Source organism: Uloborus diversus, chromosome 10 (genome assembly GCF_026930045.1).
Source record: "Uloborus diversus isolate 005 chromosome 10, Udiv.v.3.1, whole genome shotgun sequence".
Lineage (NCBI taxonomy): Eukaryota > Metazoa > Arthropoda > Arachnida > Araneae > Uloboridae > Uloborus > Uloborus diversus.
Genome location: NC_072740.1, coordinates 88506027 through 88533517, shown reverse-complemented (window position 1 = coordinate 88533517; position 27491 = coordinate 88506027). Strand labels below are relative to the sequence as shown.

The window sequence follows — 27491 nt, the reverse complement described above, 5'->3', positions numbered from 1 at the left end:
CAGCATTTACGGGAATTAAAAACGAGTTTCTTCAAATTTCTCAAAAACTCAGTTTTGTAGATACTGCGGTTTGCCAGCCTGAGACAGAATAGTTGATTTGTCCGGGTTTCCAAAAGCTACAATTTTGCATGCATTTCAGTATTTATTTATTTATTTATTTAATTATTTTTCAGATTTTTCAGAACACTCTGAAATCGCTATATTTTATAATGTATACCACAATACATTAAGCAATCGTCAAAAAATAATATATGTGTCCAGTAAAAACGTGCGCAATTGCAATGTTAAAATCTAAAAGATGTTGTTAAATAAATTAATTTAGCACTTTTTTTTTTCATTTAAAGGTTTTTTTTTTATTATTGGACACGAGCTACTTAAGTTAGATATTAATTTACAAAATCATCATTCATACCCACCATATTTACAACATCTAAGAACTAAAGGTCAACTCGTTTAGGTAATTTTTGAGACTAAACTAATGGTGAGTGAAAACACGGTTGTTGAAGACATTCTGAGAGTTTCATGTATTTTCAAACAACTGTGAAGTCGTCATCATTTTTTGACAATGACACATTGTAAGAAATTAGTTTTTTTTTATTTTAATGACCGTAAATTTTCCTCTCCATCAGGTCCACAAACGCGAAGTAACTGATTTTTAACTAGCTTTACTTGTCAAGTGGAAAATTACTAAAAACATTTAATTATGATTTTACCTCTCCCTGCTGTTTTCGAGGATAAATTTAGGGACTTTCCATTTACCCTATACAGTTGACATACTGGGGTAAAATTAAACACTCAAGTTTTTTATTCTTCCTATTTATTTGGAACATTAAGTTTTCACGTAAATTACACTTTTGAGCGCTTTTTACATAATTTCGGTGCATAATTTATTTTTTTGGTATGACTTATCTTTCTAAATGATTTTAAATTACACTTGGAGGATTCAGCAGGTCACAAGTGACCTACGAGCCTCAAATTGGGTATTGCTGTTGTAGAACTTCTTAAACTTCTAAACTGATTGCGTTAAGTGCTATTATCCACCTACATCAAAATTATATATAGGATGCTTCCCTGTACTCCATAGTGTCTGGGGTGAGAGGAAACACGATGGAGTTTGCAGCATTGGTGGTTGATAAACTGTCTTCGATTGAAGCAACCGCATAAAAAGAAATCACGAAGCCGTGGAAAGAACTGGATTACATTTTGGGTGTTTGTCGTGTAGCAAAAGGCAGTGAACAACAGTAACTGAAAAAAAAAATGAAAAAATTCTGTATGTTTTTCTTAATTCAGTACAACAAATATATCAATATATGTAACAGTTTCCGAAAATACATGTTTTGAAAGTCAAGTTATTCTTTGGTGCTAACCATGTACTTTCCAGTTGTGAAAACTTGCTATGCACTTCGCATAGCAATTCTTCTCGAGATGGCAACTTAATTCAAGAGGTGCAACTGTGCAGAATTCAGTTGTATTATGTCCTGTTAAAGACTAAGAAAGGTGTAGTGAAAGTAAAATAGAAAACAACTTGGGAACGCGGATAATTATAATTTTTAAGACGTATGTTGTGGGCGGGAGGTATACGAAACACTCTGAACAAGAGAGAGAGAGGTGATGATGATGATGAAAACCTGAAGTGAAAATCACATTTCTTCCCCTATATACAATACATATATCTCACAAATCAATGCTTTCATCGAGAAACATCTTGTATCTCCTTCTGCCTTTCAGTTTGCAACACGACTTATGTAATTTTCATATCAATGCCATATCTCGTTGGTTATAACAGATTGGTGCGAGAATATTCCAAAATGTATCTCATTTACTGTCAAATGAAGAGATATCAGAACTTATAAAATGAAATTAGCTCCGTTATCTCATTTTCGAGGTGTTTATTCATCAAAATTGAGGAAGATTTAACTGATACTAATCTGTAATATTTGACATTCAAGCACCGCAAAATTAGTGTTTTATCTTTCCACTATTGAATTCAGCCAGCTTTCTTAATGCATTAGCTGCGCTCATGCTTATTGCAAAGATTATATAGTTTCAGTTATCAGCATTATGGTTTGTTTTATGAAATAAATGAACTTTAATTTCTTGGCATTTGCAGCATTGAAGTGAATAAAGCACTATTTTTAAATTATCGGGTAAGCAGAAAATAGTTTTAAAACTTCATACAACATTTTCTGCAATTAATCGGCATTACGTTTTATCGTATAAGCTTGACACCTTTGGCGGTAGTTAAATAAATTAAACAGCGAAATTGATATTATGTAAATCAATACCAATATCTCAGTCAATATAATATATACTAGCTGACACGTGCATTCTCGCTAGACAGCAGGAATTCAAAAATCTGATATTTTATTTGTAAGTTATCGAATAACAACCCAAAGTTGACTTGTTTATTTTTCGCTAATGGCGGTGAAAAAAAATTCGTGTTTGTGAAGTGTTATAGACGTTACAGCATACTCACGAAAAAAAGGATCTATACCATACTGATGGTTTACCATTTCGGGATGCTATGCATTAAAGCAATGTTTAATAAAGAAACAAAGTAAATTGGGGAAATGGATACCTCATTTAAAAAAAAAAATAGTTCCAAAGAGTTATACTGCAATTTACCATGTAAAAGTTAATGTTTTATTTCCTGATTTTAACAACAACAGAATTGTAGTTCATAATCCTGGATTGATTTAAAATTTTTATTCATGAAAATTTGAATCAGAATTCTGCTGACGAAAATACGTCCTTAAAACGACATTTTTTGCCCATGGGTATTCGAACTCACAACCTTCTCATTATCAGCACAGCGCTTTAACCAACTGAACCTATGAACCTCTATTTTGGGACGCTATACATTAAAACAACGCGTGATTTAATAAAAAAAAAAGTTTTTGAAGACAAATCAGCTAAAACACGGATTATCTGTTGATTTTTCACCTAAAGTGGTGAAAAGTCTCAAATGATGCCTTGCATATGATGTTTAATGAAGTATAAAAGAAGCTATGGCTTTCAAAAAACAAACAAACGAAAAAAAGTTTTGAGAAATAATATATACATATGTAAATCTATATAATTTATCTCTGTATCTATCTCTATATCTATCAACATCAATTATAACTATCCATGTACCCCTGTCTCTTTCTCTCTCTCTCTCTTTATATATATAGTGCTGTCAATTCTCTCTATGTATATCTCTATTCATCAATCTGTATTTAGCTATCTATGCTGATTGTCACTGCCTGTACTTATCAAAGTATAGATGTACATTTAAATATAAATATTAGTTCTATATCTATCTCTATAGCTATCAATCTGTTGACAGCTCATCTATATCTCTATATCTATTACCTTTCTATATTTATCAATCTATATCTATTTGTACAAACATTAATTTCGAAAAAAACAACATTTCATAAAATGTAATTATCCTGTTTATCAAAATCTATGTTTATGTATCAATCTATCTACACTGTTAAAACTACAGGTTGCATTTGGCACTTTTCGAGGGTGAAAAGCTTGTTCACCAGCGGCACTCTTTACGGTGCCGAAATTGCACCCTTAACACGGGCGAAAAACTGGCACCCTTCACCCAGCGTGCACCGCGGTGAAAAACGGAACCCTATGGCAGAACATTGGCACCCTCTGTTTTCTGTTGCTGAGCACCCCCCCCCCCCTCGGTTTTGTGTGCATTTCCGTAAACAATTGTATACATTATTATTTATTGTTTTGAGTTATAAAAAGCTAAGTCTTGGTACATTTTCCACATTGAATAGTTCTGAAAATGATTAAAACTTGTACTTTAAGGCATTTGATCACATTTCAACTTTCGAACATAGTTTAGAAGTGTTCATGACTTAAATTTGTCTGCCGTGCACTAATTTTCGTACATCCACTTGGATTGCTCAGTAATTTTAATATGTTATTGACATTTACTGTAGCACGATCGTACCGAAAATGAAGAACGTAGGTACTATTTGTAAATCATTTACACGAACAATAAATATTCAATTATGTTGCAATCATGGAAAAATAAAACCTTTCATCACGTTCGAAATTTTAATCAAAGAGCACCATATTAGTACGTACGTATATATGATTCGACATTTGAATGTCCGTAAAGAATATAAAAGAACAAAAGTCTTTCGATAAATTAAAAGCCAAAACAAATTCTAACGAGTTATTCATTCTTACTATTACTAGAGTGACGAAAAAAGTTCAGTCATTCGCTTTAAGCAATAACGCCGAGGAAAGCTAGTTAACTTAGACACGAGATAATAAATAAAAAAAAAAAAATCGAGACGGAGAAGAAATTTTTTTCTCAATCCGCTTTCCTTTTTTTCCGTACTTTTATGTTTTTGCTATTTGCATCATCGTAATTAGAGTTTCCGTTCACTTGCTGAGTGCATCACATTGCTAACAATGAATCTCTTAGTTAAAAAACCACAAGATTGTTGATAATACAAGCAAGTAAAACCACATAGTCAAAATTAATAGTTGAAATAACTTTTCAAATATCATCTAATTTAAGCGTTTTGATTATTAAATGTTACTTATCCGGTGCTGACAGCTATTTTTAGGTAAAATTTATGCATGATAGGAATAGCAAATGTATATAACGGCTAACTGAAGAATCAACGTACCTTTGAAACAATTTTAAATATGTTCGAAAGCCTTAAAAGCTACACTATGATCAAATGCATGTACTTACGCGAAACTTTGAAGAGTAAATCGCAGAAACTTATAAGTTTTAATCCAATTTCGTACTTCATTCAATGGGAAAGTGCATGTGCGTAGTTATTCTTGCGTCCGCCATTGATTGTGGTTGAATGATGTCAGAGCGGAGAGCGCATGCGCCAGCGTTTCACCCATGCATTTAGGAGGTCCGTTTTCACATTTATTAGCGTCATTCACCTTAATCACACTTCCTAGCCTCTACTGCACCCTGAGGCCCGGTGTTTTCATCCCAGGGAGCCAAATAGTTAGTCAAAGGCACCCGTAGTTTTGACAGTGTACATAGCATAACTCACAAACACGGTATAATTATTTCTAACATAAAGTGAATGCTTGGGTAAATACTCTATCTTACAGACTTTTAGAAATTTGAAAGACAGTACAATTTAATTTCGTCATTTACAACGATACACTAAAGAATGTCACAACCATTTAAGATCTGTTGGATAAAAGCGTTAAACATCACATAAAACACTAAATAACTTTCATAAATTCATTTACCAAAAATAGTGCCCTGCGGTGCACATAATCAGCAAAAACTAATCTGTTCACCGAATTTCATGTTTCTAAGCCTTACCGTTTACAAGTGACCTACGCAACAAATAAACAGACAAACCTCTTATTTTACTGTATGTATTCTAATCTTTTCGACCTTATTTAATTGTTTATTTAGTTAATCTCAGTGTTTGAAATATTTCGTAACATTAAACCGGCATATTTTATTTCAAAATCCCTATGTTTTTAATTAAATTATCTCTACTTCTCTAATTGTCTTTCCCAAATGTAAATTATGCTTCACTTGGATTAAAATGTTTTATTCTATGTGATTTAATGACATTGATTTTCTTAACTGTCTTAAAGTTTAATTAAAAATTTTTGCTAAGAATAATATTTTGTTTAACATTCGCCTTATATTTACACTTTCAAAGCCCTTCTATGTATATGTCTAAACAACTGAACAAGATTAATTGTCAAAAAGATTAGTTTGAATGGCAATCTAATCTCCATTATTCGCGCAATTATCTGTGACATTACGGTGTGTTTGTTTTCCAGAAAATATGCTACTTCAGCTATTAGAGCTATTAGAGAGTAAGAGATAAAATCAAATCTCAGACACATTCATTATGTTTTAGCTCGTTTACTTGCTCCCTTAGTCTTTATTTATAACATGTTATTTAAGCTGTTTGTGTGCTACAACATAGAATGGTTTTGCATAAAATTTTTGAATTCAATGGATTCTTGATTTCAAATAGTTTTTTGAAAGCTAGTTTTCTCTCATCTGGAATAAAGGTTTTATAATGTGTCGCTCACGCGGAAAAAACTTAATCAATTTCAGTCTAGAAAAAAAATTATTCACAAACGACTCCCGAACAAAAAAATCAGTTAAATGCTGTGAATCTAGCTACCAACATCAATTTTTCCCATTTTTAACAACCACAGGAAAACAAACATTACAATCTGAATTTTGAATAATAAAAAGCTTCATTTGCTTCTATGTTAAAAATAAAATTTCTACATTATTAGGAGTTCTGAGCGGGGTTTGTGTGTGCTCAAATTTTAGGTAGATTTGTGTTTCTAAACTTTGGACAAAGTTAAACAAAATTTTCTGGAAAACAAAAGGCTCCATAGATTAGTGAAACTTGTCGACGCATGGTTACACGAAATGTTAAAAAATCTCCAAACATTTTCTTGTGAGTTTCTTAAATATTCCCTTTAATTTTTATTTTTGCTGTGACGTATTTTGAAGTAAACTAACCCATTTCTGGATGAGCCGAAAAACATATTGAGGCACGCTCGGGCAGAAAATCTTTGTTACATTGTGCTTAACTTCTCCAGCGTGTTGAACTCGGAATTGGAGTATTCCAGATTCGACGCAGACAAATATCCACCGAGTACATGTGGAGTACGAGCTCAATAAATCCGTTAGTCTATAAGTCTTCTGGTCGATCGCTAACGGTTACCGTGGATGCAAAGTTGTTGAAGACCTCCCCCCCCCTTTAGAATCATGCCTGGGACCAGTGGCGTCCACAGGGGGGGGAGAAGAGACACCTGCACGGGCCCGAGTAGGAAGGGGACCCAATATTTTTGAAACTAGACTTGAAATATAGGGGTAAACAATATGGAGGGGGCTCAGAAAAGCCATTTGTGACGCCCCTGCCTGGGACCCAAGTCCCTTCTGCCTTTAAACAATACTACAGTAAACTCCCGATTATTGGCGGTCGGATTATCCACTGGTCTTTTCACTTTTTTGAAGCTTAGGATTGTGTTATTGTTCACTTTCAGACTCAATGTTAGTAGATGCAGTATAGCAATGTTTTTATTTATAATTTAAATGTATGTGTGAGTGTTATTAATGTATTTTAGCTATTGTATAAACTAAGTACCGTTGTTTACCTATTATTCGAAATATCCGCGGTTTTCTCTTATCCGCGGTTACCATGCTACCCTATTCCGCGGATAATCAGGAGTTTATTCTATTTGCTACGCGAGTGAGTCATTGAGTCTCCCACGGGGCATTTTTAACAGCAACTATAATACTTCCTCCTCATTCCCATTGCTGCGGAGTTGGAGTCGGATAGATTTTTGGGTGAAGGAGTCGGAGTTGAGAATTGAAGGCTTTGGAATTCTAAACGTTGGAGTTAGATTTGGTTATTTTTCCTCTGAGTCTGCAGCTCTGACAGGGCTGGAGTCGGAATAGGACAGATTTTGCTATAAAGGAGACAGAGTTGGCCATTTTCATTCCGACTCAGTAGTCCTGCTCATTTCGTTACAACGATTTTAATGTTTTTTTTTTTTTTCGATTTTAAGTGCTAGGATTCAAAAATTATTTCAAACAATTAGTTTTCACGTATGGGACTGGAATCCCAACGAAAGAACTACGTATCAGAGTTCCGCATTACATGACCCATTTGAAGATTCTAGTTTACAACAGCAGGCGATAGAGATTTTTCTCCCGTAGAAGTATCATAGGACGTTCTTGAAACTAAGATACTAAAGAAACTAATATGAAACTAAGGACCCCTCTCCCAGGAACCCTACTCTTCATAAACTGCTTCTCCGTATTGCGCAACTCTGAAACGTAGTTGCGAAACAGGGATTCTAAAGAATCCTCAAGGGTCTGGCCAGAGGAAATGTAGGTCTTTTAAAGGACCCATCAAAAAAATCTAATTAGTTAAAAGACCCTTCACAAAATTCTAATTTGTTAAAAAGGACCCTTCACAAAATTTTGATTGGCCAAACCGGACCTTTCATGGACTCATTTTTAAAATAAATGAGCACACAAACCAGAAATCTAATCTATATTCATGATAACTTTTAGTTTACATTTTGAAAATTCACAAAAAGATTTGATTTTTCACAAATATATTTTTTTTAATTCACAAAAATAGGACCCTGTGCAAAATCCTGGACAGACCCCTGATACTGGTACATAATTTTAAAAATAAATGTATAAATGTCAACGCATATTGAAAAAGTAATTGAATTTACAAGTTTTAAAACGAAAAAAATGCGGAAGAAAAATAAATATGAGAAGAAAATCAACTATTCTTTATAATTTTGTACGTATTTTACTTAATTTTTTTTCTTCTCAACCTATTTTTTGCTTATAAACTAAATAGTTCAACTAGCTTGTTTTTAATTACACATAAAATTTACCAAAGCAAAATTTTAAAATAAAGGTAATATGATCTACATTTTAAGTTTTCATAACATTTCATCAAAAAAGCAACTAAAATATCCAACCTGCCTAAACTGATAGTAGAAGCCAGTTTATCTTAGAAATCTGATGTTTTCTAAGTTTTCTAAAGTTCTAAGTCTCCTGTTTTTTTTTCCCTTGACCTTAGATAAACAAATACATCCATGTATTTAAAAGAAATTATTACAAAGTAAAACATTGAGATTGAAAATTTTTTGAAAACTGCAAAACTGCTTGTTTTAAATTCAACTAAAGTTTTGAATTTTGCAAAACTGATGAACTATAATGCAAGTTTTGAATTCATCATGATTTCAATATCAATAGAAAAAATCAGTAGTTAAACAATCGATGAAATTCGTTAAATGAAAGTTATAAGTAAACTACTATCAAAATGGATGAAAAGCTGTTGTGGTTTTCATCGATTGATAGTAGTTTTCTGCTTTTGTAGTCTTCCGTCGGAAGTACTAATCAGACCAATTCGTATAAAATAAGAATCCAAATAAAAACACGTATTTGAAACTTTTTGCTTTAGACATTGTAGTGGGATTATTATTTCAATGACTGCAAGCTATATCATTATTATTGTTTTTACGTGCTACAATTATTATTATTATTCTTATTTTTTTACTTCATTTATTGTTTTTTTCTGAAATTGCAAACGTTATTATTATTACTCCTGTAATGGCTTTATTTCTAATGTTCAATTATCAATAATAGTTTATCAGTGTAAGAATATAAGTGAATAAAGCATTCATTTTGAATACTTTTGTAAACGTAAAGTTCGATTCAAAATTCATTTCATTATACGCTTTCAATGCTATCTTCTCTTACAGTTTTATTTCAAACGGCTTAATGCTTAGTCCTTAATATAAATAGATTATTGGAGCTTTTTGATTGAGATAAACGAGAAATTTAGAAGTAATCACCATTCCCAGTTTCTATTTTAAACTGGAGTGTTGAGATTTCATTAATGAGCGCTTCAGAGAATAAGTTTATAAAAGGAATACGTCTTTCTATAGGTAGCTAATTTCATGTTTTATTTTACATAGGTAGCTAAATCTTTGTTTTTAGTTTTTCTGTGTAACTTCTGAAATGTGGAACTAAGCGTATAAGGAACTTCGATTAAAATTATATTCTTATGCCAGTTATTTTAGGTAGTAAAGCAGTTTTATTAATAGAAAGAACTAGATTTTGAAGCACTATTTAGAAAATAACGCATATACATGTTACTCAATATCTGCTTATTAGCAGTAAAACTATTCGGTTCATTGATAAAATAAAAAGAGATATTTTTTCAAACTCCGATTTTTTGTGAAATAACAACCACAGCTAGAATAAAAACTGTTTTTTTTTTTTTTGTAATGCTTAGAAATATCATCCAGCTCATTTTCTACATAATAACCGGTCTGAGATATCTGTCGCAGAAAGGCATTAACTTTCTTGACCCTCATCATAGAAGCCAGCCGCCTAACCTTAAAACCTATAATCTACACTTCTCTGTGCAAACTTTCATCCTCCGAGACCGATATTCATGTGAGAAAAAGAGGAAATCGGAAGGAGTTAAGTCCAGGTAGCATGCTTCATGAGCATCTGTTCATCGTTCTTCAAATTGTAGACTGCATTGCCGCACATTGCTATTTTCCTTGAATGTTTTCCCGTATACATTATTCATTTGTCGCTAAAACTCTAATACATTGCACCTCTCAGCATGCTGAAGTCGAATGACAGCATACAGCATGGTATTCACACTTGGCTGGAGATTAAATTGCTTGCGGTATGCTTACGTTATCAATGCGTGCATAGAACTGACAACTGCGACCTGACGTGATAGAAGGGTAAACTAGTGACATCTGCACGCAGCACCATCGGATTTTGACCATAATTTTTATTTCCCAACAGTTTCGATTATATATTTTCATTTAGTTGATCATCATTCATCAATGAAATCATTTTTGTATGGTTGGTCAAAATATTTTCTTTGTGATATTCGGAAAGCAGGAATCATATGCTACTTTTAGAAGCACGTTTTTAGTCCCGCATGTCTTTAGGATACATGAATTAGTGGCAATTCTTTAGATACTATTGAGGTAAATATGGGTGTGGGCAGACCCACTTTTTACCATGTAACGTATACTTATTTTCAGCCCAATAAATTCTTTGAGGCAAAAAAATAAATAAATAAATGTTTTAGAGCACCAAAGTATTCTTAAGAAGATATACATTGAGGTTTGCTGGGGTAAGAAATCAGCCGGATGGCAAGGGTGGGAAGAGCAAATTCATTAAAAAAGACTACTGGAAAACTCTCTTTAGGGACAGCGATGAGGAAGCAACCAGGACATTAAAGATGAAGTATAAAATCATTGAGCTAAGAAGGATATTTGTAATAAAATAAATACTAAGTTTGACTCAACCGCTAGTAATGGGCTGTTGAGCCAAAATAAACCCATTTTCAGCCATAATGATAAAACACACGAATTTTCTGTTGCTCGTAGTGGTAAATCTGCTAACTTTTTATAGTTCTTAAGCTTCTAACTATTTTCTGAAAAAAAATCTTCACTTTTTATTGTAATTCTTGAAATCTAATAACGCTATGACGCACAAGCAAAGCACAAGAGTTGGACCGAAATATGGAAACAACTCGTTCAGGGCAAGCTTGCAAAGAAATGTCTATTCTAGCAAAATGCGTTAATGCTGCTGATGTTTTAGCCCCTACCCTAACAGTGATGTAAGTAAGCTTCATGGTCAGTCGGTGTCGGATGTGTTCCGTGGAAGTGCAATTGCTTCATGTTAGAATAGACACGCCTATATATTGATATAGGAACAAGTATCTTAATAATATTTAACAAAACGAAAATAACAGTTTATTAATGTGCAAAAATGCCATTTTTGTGGAAGTTACAGTGAAATTTACTCGCATTAGCGAAAACTATAGAGAGATTTGAAACGGCACATACTTGACTAAACGGACAGCACTATATAATAGATATTGCAAAAAATATTTCGACTAGGCAACGTGCCATCGTGATATGGCCAACTAGTCTTGTTCCACCATATTTTGCACATCTGAAAAAATTAAGAGAGGGGGGGGGGGGTTAAGCAGATGAAATCACTTTATTTTTCTAATGCAAAGTGCTTTCAAATGTTAAATATTATTGAAACTTAAACCTTAAACATCCATTTAATACATTTTAATGTTATTTAGCCAAACATTTATGGTTATTGTAGTCACGGAAAATTATTATCAACGACATTCCCAATTGAAAAAGTAAGTAAATACACAAAAGCAAAGTAAGGAGCAAAAAATTCTTACTTGTTCTGAACTTAAGAAATACTCTAGAAGATAATATCATACACTAAATCATTTCGGAAACGTAACAACAGGAAAGCCATTACAGGGTTTATCTTTCATCGCCATCTTTAAGATCAGATCTAAACTTAAATTTGACATTTACGAAATTTGCCGAGGCAAGAAGAAATATAAGATACCTACTGCCAAATGACTAGACGACGTGAAAGAAGACATTAAGCCAGCTGACTGTAAGTAATGAGTAATGGGTTGTTTCAGATAGGAGGTGGTTTCGATCACTTACTGGGCGGGGACTGGAGTAGCCTAGTGTACTACACGATAGTAGACTTGTTTTCATTTTTGGATTACTCTTTTCCGCTTGAAGCTAATGTAAGACAAACGCAATGATTACTGTGGCGTAAAGTGTGGCGATTTTGTTAGGCTGCTGAAAAGTTATTCATTGCAATTTGTTGATTTCGTTGATAAACGAGCCAAAGAAATGTTTTGTCTGCCTAGTGTGGTGGAGATGATGCAACACGTTTAGAAGTTAGATATTAAAAGTGAAAAGTTTTCAGAATAGAAAGTACTTAAAATACTTAATTCTAAAACATTCTCTCTTTTTTTTTTTTTTTTTTTGCTTGCTTCAAGTACGTACGACAGATTTGACTCATCTGGCATGAAATTTTAGAAGTTCTTTTAAAATTATAAGTAAAAGATTACTTCGAAGGGTATAGTACATATATAATATACACACACAAACATACAAGCACTCAATTCATAAGGAGTTCACATTCTGACATAGTATAAGTCAGTTAATGCTGACTTATCTTTTTCACTTCACAAATTTCATTAGAAAGTTACTTTAAATACAGAAGTTCTGTTGATGGTATGATTTCATGTGTTTACTAATATTGTAATGTATGAGGAAATAAAATTATAATTTTTCAATATTTTGACATAAAGGAATGCATTAAACCTCCTAGTACAAATAACGTAATAGGGACAAGTAGGTTTCAAACACCTGTTTGCTCCTTCGCTTTACCTAACGTATGTTATCTAAACTTCTATAAAAAAATTCGACTTCATTCACTAGGATCAGACGGGTAAAATGATCATAAATTTAACTATTTTTAACTTTGCTAACCTACGCTTCTAAAATGACTTAAAATACTTGATTTTTTTTTCTTTTTGACGGATATTTAGCTTTACACTAATAGAGAATAGCTACAATTTTTTATTTACTTCTTTTTGATTAAAACTCTGTTCAGTCATTTCTTCTCTAAGGCTTGTTATTATGTTCCTTTTGCTTCATAGTGTGGGCTAATATGAACACATATTTAGATATTCTCATATTCTTTTCAAATTGTTAAAGGAAAATTTCGTTTAACTGACTGCTAGTGGCTGGTAATGACTGCTAGTGGCTGGAAGAGGCATGTCTACTGCGTGAGTCGTCTGTTTTTATTTTTTTAAGAAGAGAAAAGTAGAGAAAATGATAAAATTGCTTAAAAGCATATGTATATCGAAATTAGTTGGAATTTTCCCTGAAAAATGTAACGCACAACTGAGGCAGTGAGAAGTAAAGAGATGCAAGTGGACATTTTCACGTTTTGAGCAAAACGCGTTTAAAGTTAACATCCTTGGTAGGCTTTCATTAAAATTTTTTTTCTAAGTCATGCTGTGTAGCAGCAACTACCAGGGCTACTAGTGCCATCTCCTGCCCCAAGACAGAGGACAGGTTCACCTACCATGTATTCTGGTTATCTCCAAATTTTTAATTTTGCCACTTACGTCCCTTTGCTTCTCACTGCCTCAATTGTAAACTTTATAGTTTCATAAGCAGAGTTAAACATAAAATCAGAAATTTTATCTTTATTCTTTAAAAGAAGTTGACAAATAAAAAAGGTAGTAAACAAATACGAATAACCTTGAAAATAATCAACATAGCAATGAAACAATAAGTTTGGAAGTTACTACCTGTTTTTTTTTTAATTGATAGATTGTTCATTTTACCCCCAGCTGACCCCCCTATACTGTAGCATATACATGTATATAATCAAATTCTTCATGTTTCATATTTAAAACACTAAGTACCAATGTCATCAAAATGACCATTTTTTCCGATTCATTACATGAACGCCTAAGTACATTTTACCTACTTATTTTTATAGAGCGCAGAAAAATGTTTCTCAGTAATTTTTAAATTAAAAAAAAAAACCCAAAAAGTATTGCATTGTGTTGTCAGAAAGTTATAACAGGCATCAAAATTCACTTTTATAAATGTTTGAAAATATGACGGCGTTTTAACTGTTTCAAGATAGGAATACTAATGTTTCATCAGTGATTAATTTTACTTTAATATTTTATAATGCATACATTTATAACAGCTTTACAGAACTATCTTATTGAAAATAAAAAGCAATGATGGAGCTCATTTTAACCCCAAAGGATAGAGCTACGAGGGGCGAATAGATAGTTATCAAGAAAACCACGGTACAAGGGGGGAAGGGGTAAATCACTCTTTGCTTCAATCAATTTTTAGTTTTTAGTGTGTTTTGAATTAGCAAAATTTCATGTAAGCATCTTTATGACTTAAGGGAAGGCTTTTATTGGCACTGCTGAGAGAAGTTTGAGAAGACTCCTACCATCTTTTCGACAAATATTGTACTACACTGTTTGAAGAATGTTTATACAAGAGCAAACTCATACAGTGCTTAGATACACAAAAGTATTTAACGCTAAAACTACTTCGCTCTACAAGGCCAAAACTAGAATACTTTAGAACTGTATTTTAGTTATTGTTTGTGGCATGTAAAAGTATTTCTAAAAGCTGTCTCTTCCAAATTAAGGTAGTGAGAAACAAAGGAATGTAAGTACCAAAATTATAATTTCGGATATGCATAGTACAAGTAACATGGGAACCTCTCCTCTGCTTTGGGGCAAGAGATGGTACTAGTAGTTCTGGTGAGTGCTGCTATATAGCATGATTTTGGAAAAAAAATTTCAATGCAAATCTACGTAAGACCTAGACTTTAAACGCGTTTCATAAGAAACTTTATAAAGTCCGCTTGCATCACTTTGCTTCTCCCTGCAGCAATTGCATTTAAAAAATATATTTTTTAATGCAATTCTTCTTGTTTATAACTTATAGTTAAATGATTGATTCTTTTGTTTTTTTCTTACAGTGTGTTCACTCCTCCAAACAGGAATTGCAGGCATCTTCGGCCCGCAATCCGACGTCACGAGCATGCACGTTCAGTCCATCTGCGATGCCATCGACATCCCCCATGTCGAGACGAGATGGGACTTCCAACTGCAACGCGCTGACATGTCCATCAATCTATTTCCAAGGCCTTCAATCCTTAGCCAAGCATACGTCGATCTTGTCAAGATCTGGGGATGGCGCAGCTTTTCGCTAGTATACGACGAACACGAAGGTTATTTGCTTCACTTATATAGATCTCTCACATTTGTTGTACTGAAAACAAATGCTTATGTGAATGAAAACGGTGCAAATAAGCTTTGTGCTACAATATATGTAAAGTGAAAAAACAACGTAAATAAAGCACAAATTGTCAAGAAAATACAGCATAACTATTTCGAGGCTACGATGGGGCCTCTTCATCAGTGCAAAAAATTTACCACCACAGAAGTTGTGAGTTCAACGATAACATGTAGTTACGATAACAGGTACTCAACTATCCCCATATTTAATTATATAGAGCCTTTTTAAAGTATATTGTCGTTCCCGAGTGATAGCTGAACCTCAGTATTCCATTTTTCCTACTATTCCAAAATTCCCTTTAAGTTGATGATTTCTCTCGATTAATAAATCAGAATTAATTTTAACTCACCCGTTGCTAAATAGCTAAAAGAAGATTTAATATCATAATTTATCTCTCTAATGCCCATAATATCTTAAATATTAATATAAAAAAATCAAATAAGCCACCAAAATATCTTACTTTCAAGAGTCTTTAAAACAGGTAGAGAACAGGCATAGAAAGACCCTGAAAGATTCCTAATATTATCATACAATGAATAAGCAAATGGATTTCTTGAGTAGCTTATAAATTTCGACCAAAGTACTACTTAGTTCTCGCTTGTCTTATATTAATCATCTCTCCTTTCGCCAGAATCTAATCTTCTGGTAATCTCCAGACCATTATCCTTGTTGTCCATCAATCACTTCTGAACGCATGCTCTGCTATGTATTAATGTTACTGACATGCTTTACCACTCAAGAGCTATTCTTTAGCTTCACTAATGAAAAACAACTTCATTTCTTTCCTGCTAAGAATACTAGAGATATATTTTGTACTTGAAAGACGTTTTTGGTTTTTATTTCGAACCTTACTCGAAGTTTGGTCTAATTTTTGATAGCATGCACCAAAAGAAGACGTATCCTTTATTTTAAAATACGTTTTGATTTTGTTGTTAAGTTCTCAGAGCAGGCTTCATTTATTAATATCTAAGAACCATTTCGGGTACAGTCACTATTTTCTTTTTTTTTTCCTTTCCCTTAAAAAGGAAAATATGAAATTGGTTCAATACATTTTATTGTCCTCTTTTGAAAAGATTTTATTTTCCAAGTTTACTAACTACCTTAGTGTGCGTGTGTCTCTAAATTAAAAAAAAAAAAACTGCACGCAATTGACACACAATGTAGCCTTAGTGTAAGTAGGAACAAAAATATTTTATCATTTACCTTACTCTCAGTGTAGTTTCCATACATTTTCACTTAAAAATTAACTTATGCACTTATGTGTGCTGTTGTTTTCGCTGTCTAAAGAACACCATTCACAAAACTTATGTACTATGTAATCTAATATCAGCTGGAACACAACAATCAGGTGGCCTAAATTTAGCCCTTTGGACAGGCTCTGCATCTGTTTCTCATCCCGTTCCTTTGTTCTTTTATAAGTTTCTTAGATTTGTTTACTTTTTTTGCGTGTGTGTTTTCAGTTTGTTTAGTAGAGTGCTTTTTCTGTACCTCTTTTATACGTCCTTTTTTTACTGTTATTCGTTCCTAAGTGCTTTCAGAATTTCTCATTTGATCATTAATTGCTTTCAATATCTTTGATGACAGTTATAACTAATGTGTTTTTAAAACACCTTTGATTTTGAAATAAATGATGTTTTATAACGTATGCAGTTTTCTAAATTACGCGTTGGTAATTTTACTGTTATTCAAGATTGAAAGCAAACGTTCCCAATCATTTTCATAGCTTATTATTTCTCGTACTGAAAGACCGATTATCATTTTTCGGTTTTTTGACCATGGTTATTGCGAAATAAAAAAAAATCATTAAAAATCAAACGTGACACTTGTATTTGTTCATAATTTTTACCAGTTGCTGGCATGTGTTTTATGTTTTAAGTTGTTTATTGTTATTTTTACAGAAATTAATCAGTCACATACAAGTCAAAAAGCCATGTTTTTATCCCTTTAGCAATATTAATTTTTCAGAGGTCAAATTTTAGAAATTAGAACAGTAAGCAAGAAATTACAGTGAGGTTTGTTCTGTAACAAAATTATTACATTTATGATTATAAAACCTGATATCATGTATTATTAAAATTTCCACCCTTTTATGCTTAGTACTCTTTGTTAAAACTAAAAAATAAGGAACTGATCTTTAAAGGAAAAGAATAAATGAAAAATATTGATCTGCTTGTACATTTTAGATCCTACGCTAAGCATATTTAAGTATCTATGTTCTTAAATGTGGAGCTATTTTAAAAACTCAAAACTACAGGGGAAAAAGTGTGACTGTGATGTACTTTCGGGATCTGTGATTCAAAATACATGTTAAAAATTTGAGTAAATTAGCCAGACTTTATGATCTGAATCTGAAAGGAATCTTCCCATTTTTTAAAAATACATTCAATATTTTCTGAAATTTCCCAAGAACTTTCAACTGTACGACCATGGTTTTGTGGTAGTTCAATGAGTTGTTTTTCATTCCATTTGTCAGATGCAATTGAAAGTGCTTCATCAGAATTACATTGTTTATAACTAAAGAATGTCTAGTTCTTGTGCTCCGGTCGAAAATGAACAAGTTTTCTTCTTACGGTTCGCAGAAGAGCAAGTTTTCCTTCCCTATTTTATGTGATGCAGTTCCCACCACGTTGTGCATTTGCGTAGTGTTAAGAGTATACTGGACCAACATATTTTCTGCTCGCTGCTTAAAATTCTTCGTCCTAAGGACAATACAATCCTCTTCCACAGTATCAACCTAGCGCAGCTATGGCCTTTCACATTTTCTTATACAATATGGTTTGGCCATTGAAATTTTCTTTCGAATGCTGGTATTATCAAAGCAGGTAACTTGGCCGACCCGATTCAGACGACTAATCTTAATACTTTGGACAACATCAGGTTGCTTAAATAATTTGTACAGTTCATTATTGTGTCAAACTCCATTTTCGAGAAGTTACCCAAAGATGCTTCTTAGGATTCTGCTTTTTTTAAAGGTACCCAAAGGGTTCTCCTCCTTCATAGTCAGGGTCCAAGTCTTTGAGGCGGAAGTTAAAATTTCCTTCTATACAATTCCAAAAGAAAAACGGTTGTAAAACTTTGCTTCTGTCCACTGGTTAGATGTGTCCATTCTACCAGTTGCTGCACTCGTTTTACTTTAACTCCCGCCCCTTCCCCCTTTAGCCAAAAACGGGAAGCAGAAAAATAAAAAATCGCTCTTTTATTAATTTACACACACCAATAAAAATATTTTTAATGTTGTGTTCTAAATACTGGTTTTAAAGATATTATTGATTTCTGAAAGTGAAATAGTGCTTAAGGGTTCATTCACTGATCAGTCTGTCCTACTTTACTAATAGACAATCAGCTCCAACAAGCCAGGGTTAAGGCGCCTACTTACGCAATCATTGTCGAATCTTCATGTATGCTTATTGATCTCTGCGTCATACATTGATTAACTTTAGGCTTAATTAAGAAATTTTCATTCATGTAGGTGTTATTCGTCTTCAAGATTTTCTCAAAGAAGCCCAAATGAATGACTGGAGGGTACAACTCTACCAGTTTCGCCCTACGCAAGCCTACAGAGATATCTTCTGGAGGATAAAATCAGCTGGAGAATCACGGATTGTGCTAGATGTAAAAAGAGATTCACTACGCACAGTCCTCAAACACGTGCGTATCATTTCAATACATTTCCCCCCCCCCCTATCTTATGTACTTGACAAACTGAAAAATCAGCTGAAATCGACCTTAGAAATATCGTGGCTAGTTTAAACACACACACACATAAAGGCTTTTCGCCACAAAAATACGTACCTCTTTTCAAACTTAGTGACTAATTTTGGCTTTATCAGCATGCCGATTGCGCTACATTAGTGTCCTTTATAAGTTGATACTGAGCTTTCAGGGTATATAGTTGACTTGTATGCACATTGAAAATCAGTTTATAGTCAGCTCACAGATAAAATGCGAGGAGGCAGCACATTCTTCTCATATATGATCTGACATTAGTTTCATAAACTATTAGCTGTATTCTTTAACCCAGTATGCAAGATAACACTAGAGGCTCATCGACTTGTTAACATATTTTTTTAATGCGCAACTGAATTTATTAATGAACTTTGTTAAATACATCATTATTAAAATTATTTTCTGGGGTTCTGTATAGCGTACTTTACATAACATTTTCTCAATTAAAAGCGTGTGCATAATACGTATTTCTCACAAACAAAACATCACCCCTTCAAACAGCCCGAAAAATTCAGTGTGACATCAATTTCTGTAATTAATTTCGTTTAATAAAAAATTCAGTATTCATTAACACTTTTGTATAATTTATATTTTCCTCACATTGCGTAAGCAATAGGAACGTTTGTACAAAATTCATCAATTTATTTAATTTGTGAAAGTATTATTTTGCAGTCAGTCCTAAGTTTATTTTATTTAATTTTCAAATTAATCTAAGCTTTTAGTAACTTTTATAGCTTAGTTTTGGGATTTTTTTGAGGAAAAAAAAGAAATATTTTTCAGAGAAACTGTAATTATAACATGATAATATCGATGTTATTTTTATTTACTTAAAGATAGAAAAAATATTTTTACCTGCTACGCTTTTTATCTGATTTCAAGCGGGAATAAGTTATTAGTTAAAGTACCGTTTCCCATTGAATAGTACATACATACACAATATTTAATTGACGTTAAGTTAACATTATATTTTCGAAATTATTCATTGAACTTGTAAGGCTTTATATCAAGCATGTAGAATAATTTACATTAATATCTGTTCAGTAAAGTGGAATGAAAAGCAAATATCGCAATGAAGATTGTATTTGAAGTTAGTTAAATTTTTGGTTCAATAAAAATCTTTTCTTCAGTCTTCTGTTAAGTAGCAATGGCTTATTTGTATAAAACTCTCTCAGATTATACTGGAAAAGTGGCTTCAGATTCAAGGAATACGTTTTTTTTTTTTTTTTTTTTGTTTAAATTCCCTGATTTTTTTTTAAAACCAAAAAAGGGATTTTATGCAAAGGTACTAAGCTTATTTACAAAAGTATTGAACTCAAATTCCCATTTCCCCACCCCCAAAGAGAGGTCTTTGCCTGATTCAAATATCTGCAAGAATAGTTTCTTTGTGATTCCTGAGCTCAAGTATTCCCAGGTAAGTAATTACATTTGCAGCAACGAGGAGAGAAATGAAAACTTGTCCAAGCAATATTACAAGGAATGATCAGGTAGACATGTCAAGCAATAAAGGTAAGTCTTCTTTCTTCAAGGAACAGTCCTATTTTAGTGGAATTGCTGCTACGAATAAACCGATATGTGTACAAGTAAACAGTTTCAGGTATGAAAGTCATACATTTTCTCATGCCTACTCGATGAGCGTTTTATAAGTTGAGGAATGTGTTCCCGCACACATGAAAAGATGTAACGAGAAAATATCTAAAACATGTCGTAATTTTCCGGTATGAAAGTCATACATGTTCCAATGCCTACTGAATAAGTGCTACATAAATTGAGAAATGTGTTCGTTCCCCCACACATAAAAAGATGTGAGAAAAAACATCTGAAAAATGTCGTAGTAGATAGAACAAGGTATACTATTTAAGTTAATAAAAAGTAGTCAACTTGTTAATAAAGAACTAAATGTATTTAAACACATTTTACTTTTCTGAGCTGTAGCTAGAGTTGACGCAGTTGTAATTTGTTAAATAAATTTATCATGAAACCTTTATGAAAAAAATTAAGTATAACTTATTAACGAATCTGTTCAGAACCATTCTTAAAAAAAAAAAGAGTTTCTTAATTATATATTGACACTATGTTTTTAGTGTAAGTTAAAATAATTCATGAATTTTACTTACAAAGAGTTGCATTGAAAAATGCAAAACTTTAAACAGTCATAACATTATTCAAAGATTGAAACGGTCACTTCTTCATTGTGTTGAAGCAAGAGAAAACTATATATACAGTGAAACCTGTGTATAACAATACTGTCAATAACGATATTTTACATGGTCCCAGCAAAATGTCAGCATAAATAATCAAACTGTCTATGACGATAACCTGTCTGCAACAATATTTTTTTAGGTCCCAACAGTAAATTGTTGTAGACAGGTTTCACTGTACACGGGTAGATTTATAAAAATCGAGTGTCAAAATTATATGTATTTAGGGGGGGGGGGGAAATAGGCAAATTTTCCAACACGGTAACCGCAATGGAAAATTTTCAACCCAGACTCATGACTAGTCTTACGTGAATGGACAATCCATTTTTCGAGAAAAGCAGTATCGGAACGGCGTTCCGGTGCATTCCAGCACCAAATGACTCATGAAGAAACAGGTGACTTAAAAAAAATAAATAAAAAAAAAAACCTTGCAGAGTCGTTTTTTTTTTTTCAGAACAGGAATCTTTCAGAAGCCGTGTTACACTGAATTTTCCGGTAAACTCTGAAAAATAATTTGTCTAGAGCATTAAAAAATTTTCCTGGCTCCTAAGATTTCAGATTTTGTGGCTCTCGGTATATATATATATATATATTTGAGATTTTCAATGAGAAAACTAGATTTTTCACCATCTTCTATGAATTTCTCTCAAGGAAGAAACCGTAGTCGAAGGGTTTTTTTCCGATCGCTGCTATTTCTTTATTTTTTATCTTAATTCGACACCGAGGAAGAAATGGATTTAACTTCGAAAGAAAATCTGATCAAGGATTAACAAAAAAGTAATCCGACATTTTATTTTTTTTTTCTGAGCGAAAATTGATCAGGATTATAAAAAATGGACAAATTGGATTGAGTTCTAGAAGTTGTATTGTTACGATTGTAAGAATTTATTTTCTTTCCTAGCGAAATGTAAAAACGAATGCTTTTATGTCTTATAAACAGCAAAATCTGCTTCAGTAATTTGTTTAGACAAAAACTGGTTAATAAAAAAATTTGGCTTCATAAAATGAATATTTGCAAAATGCAGGGGAAAAGAGGGCATATTTGAACATTTTTTTTTTTATTTCTTTATTTTTCAAAAAATATTTTCAATTTCTCAACGCAAAAGTGTCTCAATGATTGAATAAACTTTTCTTAATATCATGGATTTTTTTGGGGATTTCTTTAAAAAATATTTCCATACTTTATGGTATTTTTAAAAAACGTCTACAGTTGCTCACATGTGCCCCTAAAAGGGGGCAGATGTGAAAACGCCTGGCAGCACATACAGTGGCTCCCAAAAGTGTTCACACACTTTGAAATTTTTTAGTAAAACCAAAATAACGCAAAACGGAACTCGAATATGAAGTCCAATATTTTTTTCACATCATTCCTATGCCATTCTAAATAAAACCCTGTAGTTTTTTCAAATTATTGACGGATTTTCTTTTTGAAATGGGTCAAAATCGAAGAGACAGATAAATAATACGCCACAAAAGTCATCGTACACTCAAATATTTTCGAATAAATTCATGATTAAAATTATCACATGTAGTTTTTTTTTTATTATTTTTGCATTCTGTTGCACCGTAAAAGCAATTTGACTATATGTTTTTGTTTATTTATTCCTTAATATTGTACTTATTACTATAAAATGGCTGGTATTCGTAAAAAACCACAAACACCATTCGATATTCGAATTCTTTTCTCACAGTAGCGGTAAATTGGTTTGAAATGTCTCTAAATTAGTTAATTTATTCCATTTCATAGTAAAGTGCTGGATAAAATGCTTTAAAGAAAAGAATCGGATCAAAAACAAGGTAAGAAAAGGTCAACAGACAAAGTTGACAAAGCGTGATCGAAGATTTACAGTAAAAAAAAATATGAAAAGTACACATTTGAGTGCTGTAAAAGTTTCTGTAGAGTTAAATGAAAATTTTTACATTTAATTTTCACCTAAAATTGTTCGCCAAGTTCTCTGATTAGCTGCATTAAATGGGACCTCTTCCCACAGAAATGTTTTTGGCCGTGCGAAAAACAGAAAGCTTACACTTTTCGTCACAAAATCAATGATAAATAAGCTAAAAACGTTTTGGAATTACGTCTTACTCACAAATAAAACTAAATTCAACATTTTTGGTTAAATTCTAAATAGAAGGAAAAATTAGGAACTTAATCTTAAGAACTCAGTTGGATCAGTTAATCAGGACGGTAAAGGTGTTTTTTTGTGAGGGTGCATATCAGCATCAGGACTTAGAAGTTTGGAATTTTTTGATGAAATAATGAATCATGCTGTTCATTTAAATATTTTAAAAACCAATTTTAAACTCTTAGCCAAAAATTTGGTTACCGGAAACAACTTTGTTTTTCATCAAGATAACGATAAGAAGCACACGGTTTTCCATGTTTGCGTTTAGTGCCTCGAAAATTGTCCTAAAAAGTTTAGAAAATACCCCCTCAATCTCCAGATTTGAACTTAATGTAACACATTTAGAGACATCTGGAGGCAAGATTACGAAAATATGGGTTTGAAACGAAAATAGTGCTAAAACAATAAGACTCGAAGTGTGGTTGAACACTTATTCAGAAATTACGCAAAAAAAAAAAAAGAAAGAAAGAAGAATGAAATCTATTCATAGACGTTTAAAAGGTATTTTTGATACTGCATGATATTCTACTAAATAATAAATTAATAAAAAGTTAGATTATTCAATAATATGTAGACATTTTTTAAAGTGTACGAAGACTTTTGTGAGATAAAATTTTCGGCACTTTTTGGTTTTTGATTTTTAAATAAATAAGTTTTAATATTTAAAAAACAAATTCATGCAGTTTTGTTGAAAATTGATCATAGATCTTATAATTAAATACCTATTCCGAAATATTAATTCTAACCAATGGATAGGGTCCTATTTCATTGAAATTCGTAGGTGTACGAACACTTTTGGGAGCCACTGAATGAACATAGGTAAAAATGCAGGAGAAGCATTTTATTTTGAAAGAAAATTCTTCAATGTGAATCATTTACCCAAATAACAAATACGTTGAAGGGTTTGTAATCTATACTGCGTCAATTTCAACCGTACAGTTATTGCTCCACTAAGAAAATATTTTTCCCCGAATATATAACTGCTCACTGTCAAATTCTAAAGTCTCGTAGCCTGTTCTGATCACTGAATAGACTAGAAAAAAACTTATATGTCTGCATAATACAAATAATTTTTTATTTATGTAAATGTTATTCTATGTATATTTTGCTTTTAAGCTTCATACATTTTTTGATAATGTATTTTTAAATGATTTTGAACTTCAGTTTTTAATTAAATGAGAATATTGTGAATCTTTTTATTTCCTGTAAGTATTATATAGCACTACATTATTTCTCAACTATTTAATTAAAAAAAAATTTAAAAATAAAAATAATAAACATAAATAAATAAATATTTAATAGTATTTATTACAATTAAAAATGAATTTACAAATTGATCATAGGAAAACGCTAATTACAAATATTTACACAATTTTTAGCACTTACCATATCTTTCTCTGGTAATAATATTACGGAGAGAAGCTACGGGAACTGTTCACTTGTGTCCCTTGATGTTGTGTTCCCAAGTGCCTCGTCATCTGCCTTAGAATTAATTTATTTTAGAGCTAACTCGCAAAAATAAAGAATTTTTAATCTAATAAAAAAATTTAAACACTGTCATAATTTTACTTGAATGTTTATACAATGGTTTGTAATAATTAGATTTAGATTAGCAGTTAGTTTTAAAAATGTTTTCGCGTGAAGAAGACAGTGATAAAATTATTGTAACACCTGCTAAAACCAAGATAAAATGGCTCATTGCTCTAAATGTTTGTTCGAGAGTTATAACTGGTACTGTCCTTATTTGAGAATTTTCCAGATTTTTGGCTTGAAGTGATCTTAGTAAAACATACCATGTTCACATGTGCCTCGTGTTCACATGAGCCTCATTTTCCCCTACATGATTTCTATTTACATTTTATATATATAAAAATTATCGTCAATATTTGCAATGATGATTATTATAAAAATAATAATAATTTGTATACTGTAAAATTTCAATTCAAGGTCCAGCTTTTTTTAAAGCCATGACCCCTGTACATTTTGAAAAAGAAAAAAAAAGCGATTTTTGGAAAACAATCCTAACAAAAGCTAAGATTTTATTGAAGCAATTACTGATATTTTTGGTATCGCTAATAATATGAAAGAATTTCAAAGGACACTTATTTTACTTTTGTTAAAATGCTAACTGCGTAGGTATAAATACTACCACATAGTGAATACCGTTTAGCAGAAAGCGATCAATTGTTCCCTGCGATGCTTTTCATAAAAACTGCTACGTCATATTATTTTTCCTCTATAATTTTATCAGACAGAATTTTACCTTTGCTAGGAAAGTGAAATTACAGTAAAACCTCTAAAGCTGACCACTTCCCTAAATTGACCGAAATTTCTTAAATTGAACGGTCATTATTTTACATTTCCAGTGGAGTTCAACTTCTCTATAGTGACCACCGCTGTAAGTTGTATGTTCAAAAATGTAAGGGCTGTTGGTGAATCATCTCACAAATGTGACACTCAAATTTCCGGCCCCGAACTCAGCATAAAATATCCAGCTGCATATCAAGACATCAATCAGGTATTCTGCCCAATTTTAAAAGTAGGTTTTCTGTGAAAGCGCAAGAATGTGATCCATCTTCGGTATCAACATCATCAGTTGCATCTCTCAATGGTATGGACGCTGCATTTCGGATCAGTTCTACTTCGAACAAACTTCCAGGACTAAAAAGTGCTTTAAGAAAGCCGAATTTCTCATGACTCTAAAGCAAGATATTGAGGCATCACCATCATCTCCTATGCCATAATGGGGTATATTTGAAAAACATATTAGAATGGACAACGATTTGCAAACTTGTGCGGAACCTTCCCCAATAGAAATACTTGAGGCGACAGTTATGTCAGCTAAAGCCCTAGATCGTAGCTTAAGTAGCGACACGTCCGCCATCTTGGGGCTAAAGGATGCTTTCCTCTGTGTCTACTACGGTGAAATAGCGTGTTTTGCTTCTTGAATGTAGTGTTTTCTTGATTGTGAATTAACGTGGAGTTAATAAGAAACCACAATTAAGAAGCAAAACACGCTACTCCACCATAGCAGACATAGAAGAAAGCATCGTTTAGCCCCAAGATGGCGGACGTGTCGCTACTTAAGCTACGATTCAGGGTTTTAATGTCAGCAGCGCAGCCCAGCAAAATTTGCAGGAAGCTGATGATGAAGAGTACCAAGTGAAGACAAAATCAAAGCGGAGATGACACTAAAAGAAGACGTCAAGCATACGCTGATGCAACTTAAATTGTTTGCAGCAGAAAAATGCTCAGGTATGCAAAAAATTATCGAGAAGTCAGAGAGTGCCTTCTGTAGGTGAAACGAAAAATCGGAAAACGATAAACTCATTCTTTCAAAACTTGTAAAATAACAGCAAAAAAATTGTTCGATTTCGGACTGAAAAGCATAAATCAGTTATATACGTATAGTGTATTGTGTTGCACGAAAAGCATAGCTTGACCACGGAGAGATGTCGGATGAACTAAAAACCGAAAAGAACCGTTTCATTTTGCCATAGTTAGGGTCAGAGAAATCGAGCGAGCAGTAAAATCTTTACTGCTTACGCGTTCTCGCTGAGCCTACCTATTGCAAAAAGAAATGTTATGTTTCCGTTTCCAGTTCAACCGTCATCTCTCAATGGTCAAGTTATACTGCTAAAATATTTGTTTTGTTAATTAAATCTACGTGTTGACCATCTCCCCGTATGTTAACCAGTTGATTAGAGTCCCTTAGGTGGTCAACTTATGGAGTTTCTACTGTACGTGTAACTTAACACGCTACACTTAAAGTATATTTTCTCGGTAATAAGACATGAAAGACGAAAATAATATTATTGTTTCCACTAACGAAGAGAAATTTATTTCAACAGGCTCAACAAGTGGGAATGATGACAGAAGCTCACAATTACCTCATTACTTCACTTGTAAGTATAATGATTTAACGGTATTTTGTGCGTTTTCTTTTTTAAAATCTGAACTCGTTTACAATGTACTTTTTAACAATATCACTATGTAGATATAAATAAAAGTAAATAATGAAAATAATTATCAACATTTTTTTTTTTTTTTGTATTTTATCATCATATTGATTTTTTTTTTTTTTTTTTTTTTGTTTTCAATTAACTTTTTCGATATTATCTACAACAATCTTTAAAGTGACCTTAAACAAAAAATAAAATGTTAAACTAAGATCAATCCATTTCAAAACACTTGTAAAAAAAGAATTATTTCATTTAGC

General features: G+C 32.4%; 1 protein-coding gene across 1 annotated transcript in view; it reads left to right on the top strand.

Annotated features, from left to right (window-relative positions):
• LOC129231084 (glutamate receptor ionotropic, kainate 2-like) overlaps nucleotides 1-27491 on the top strand; it is a 102272-nt gene that overhangs the window by 26997 nt on the left and 47784 nt on the right. Inside the window, exons 3-5 of the mRNA XM_054865330.1 lie at nucleotides 14903-15154; nucleotides 18692-18870; nucleotides 27124-27177. Coding sequence (XP_054721305.1) covers nucleotides 14903-15154; nucleotides 18692-18870; nucleotides 27124-27177 — 485 coding nt within the window. The remainder of the gene's footprint in view (nucleotides 1-14902; nucleotides 15155-18691; nucleotides 18871-27123; nucleotides 27178-27491) is intronic.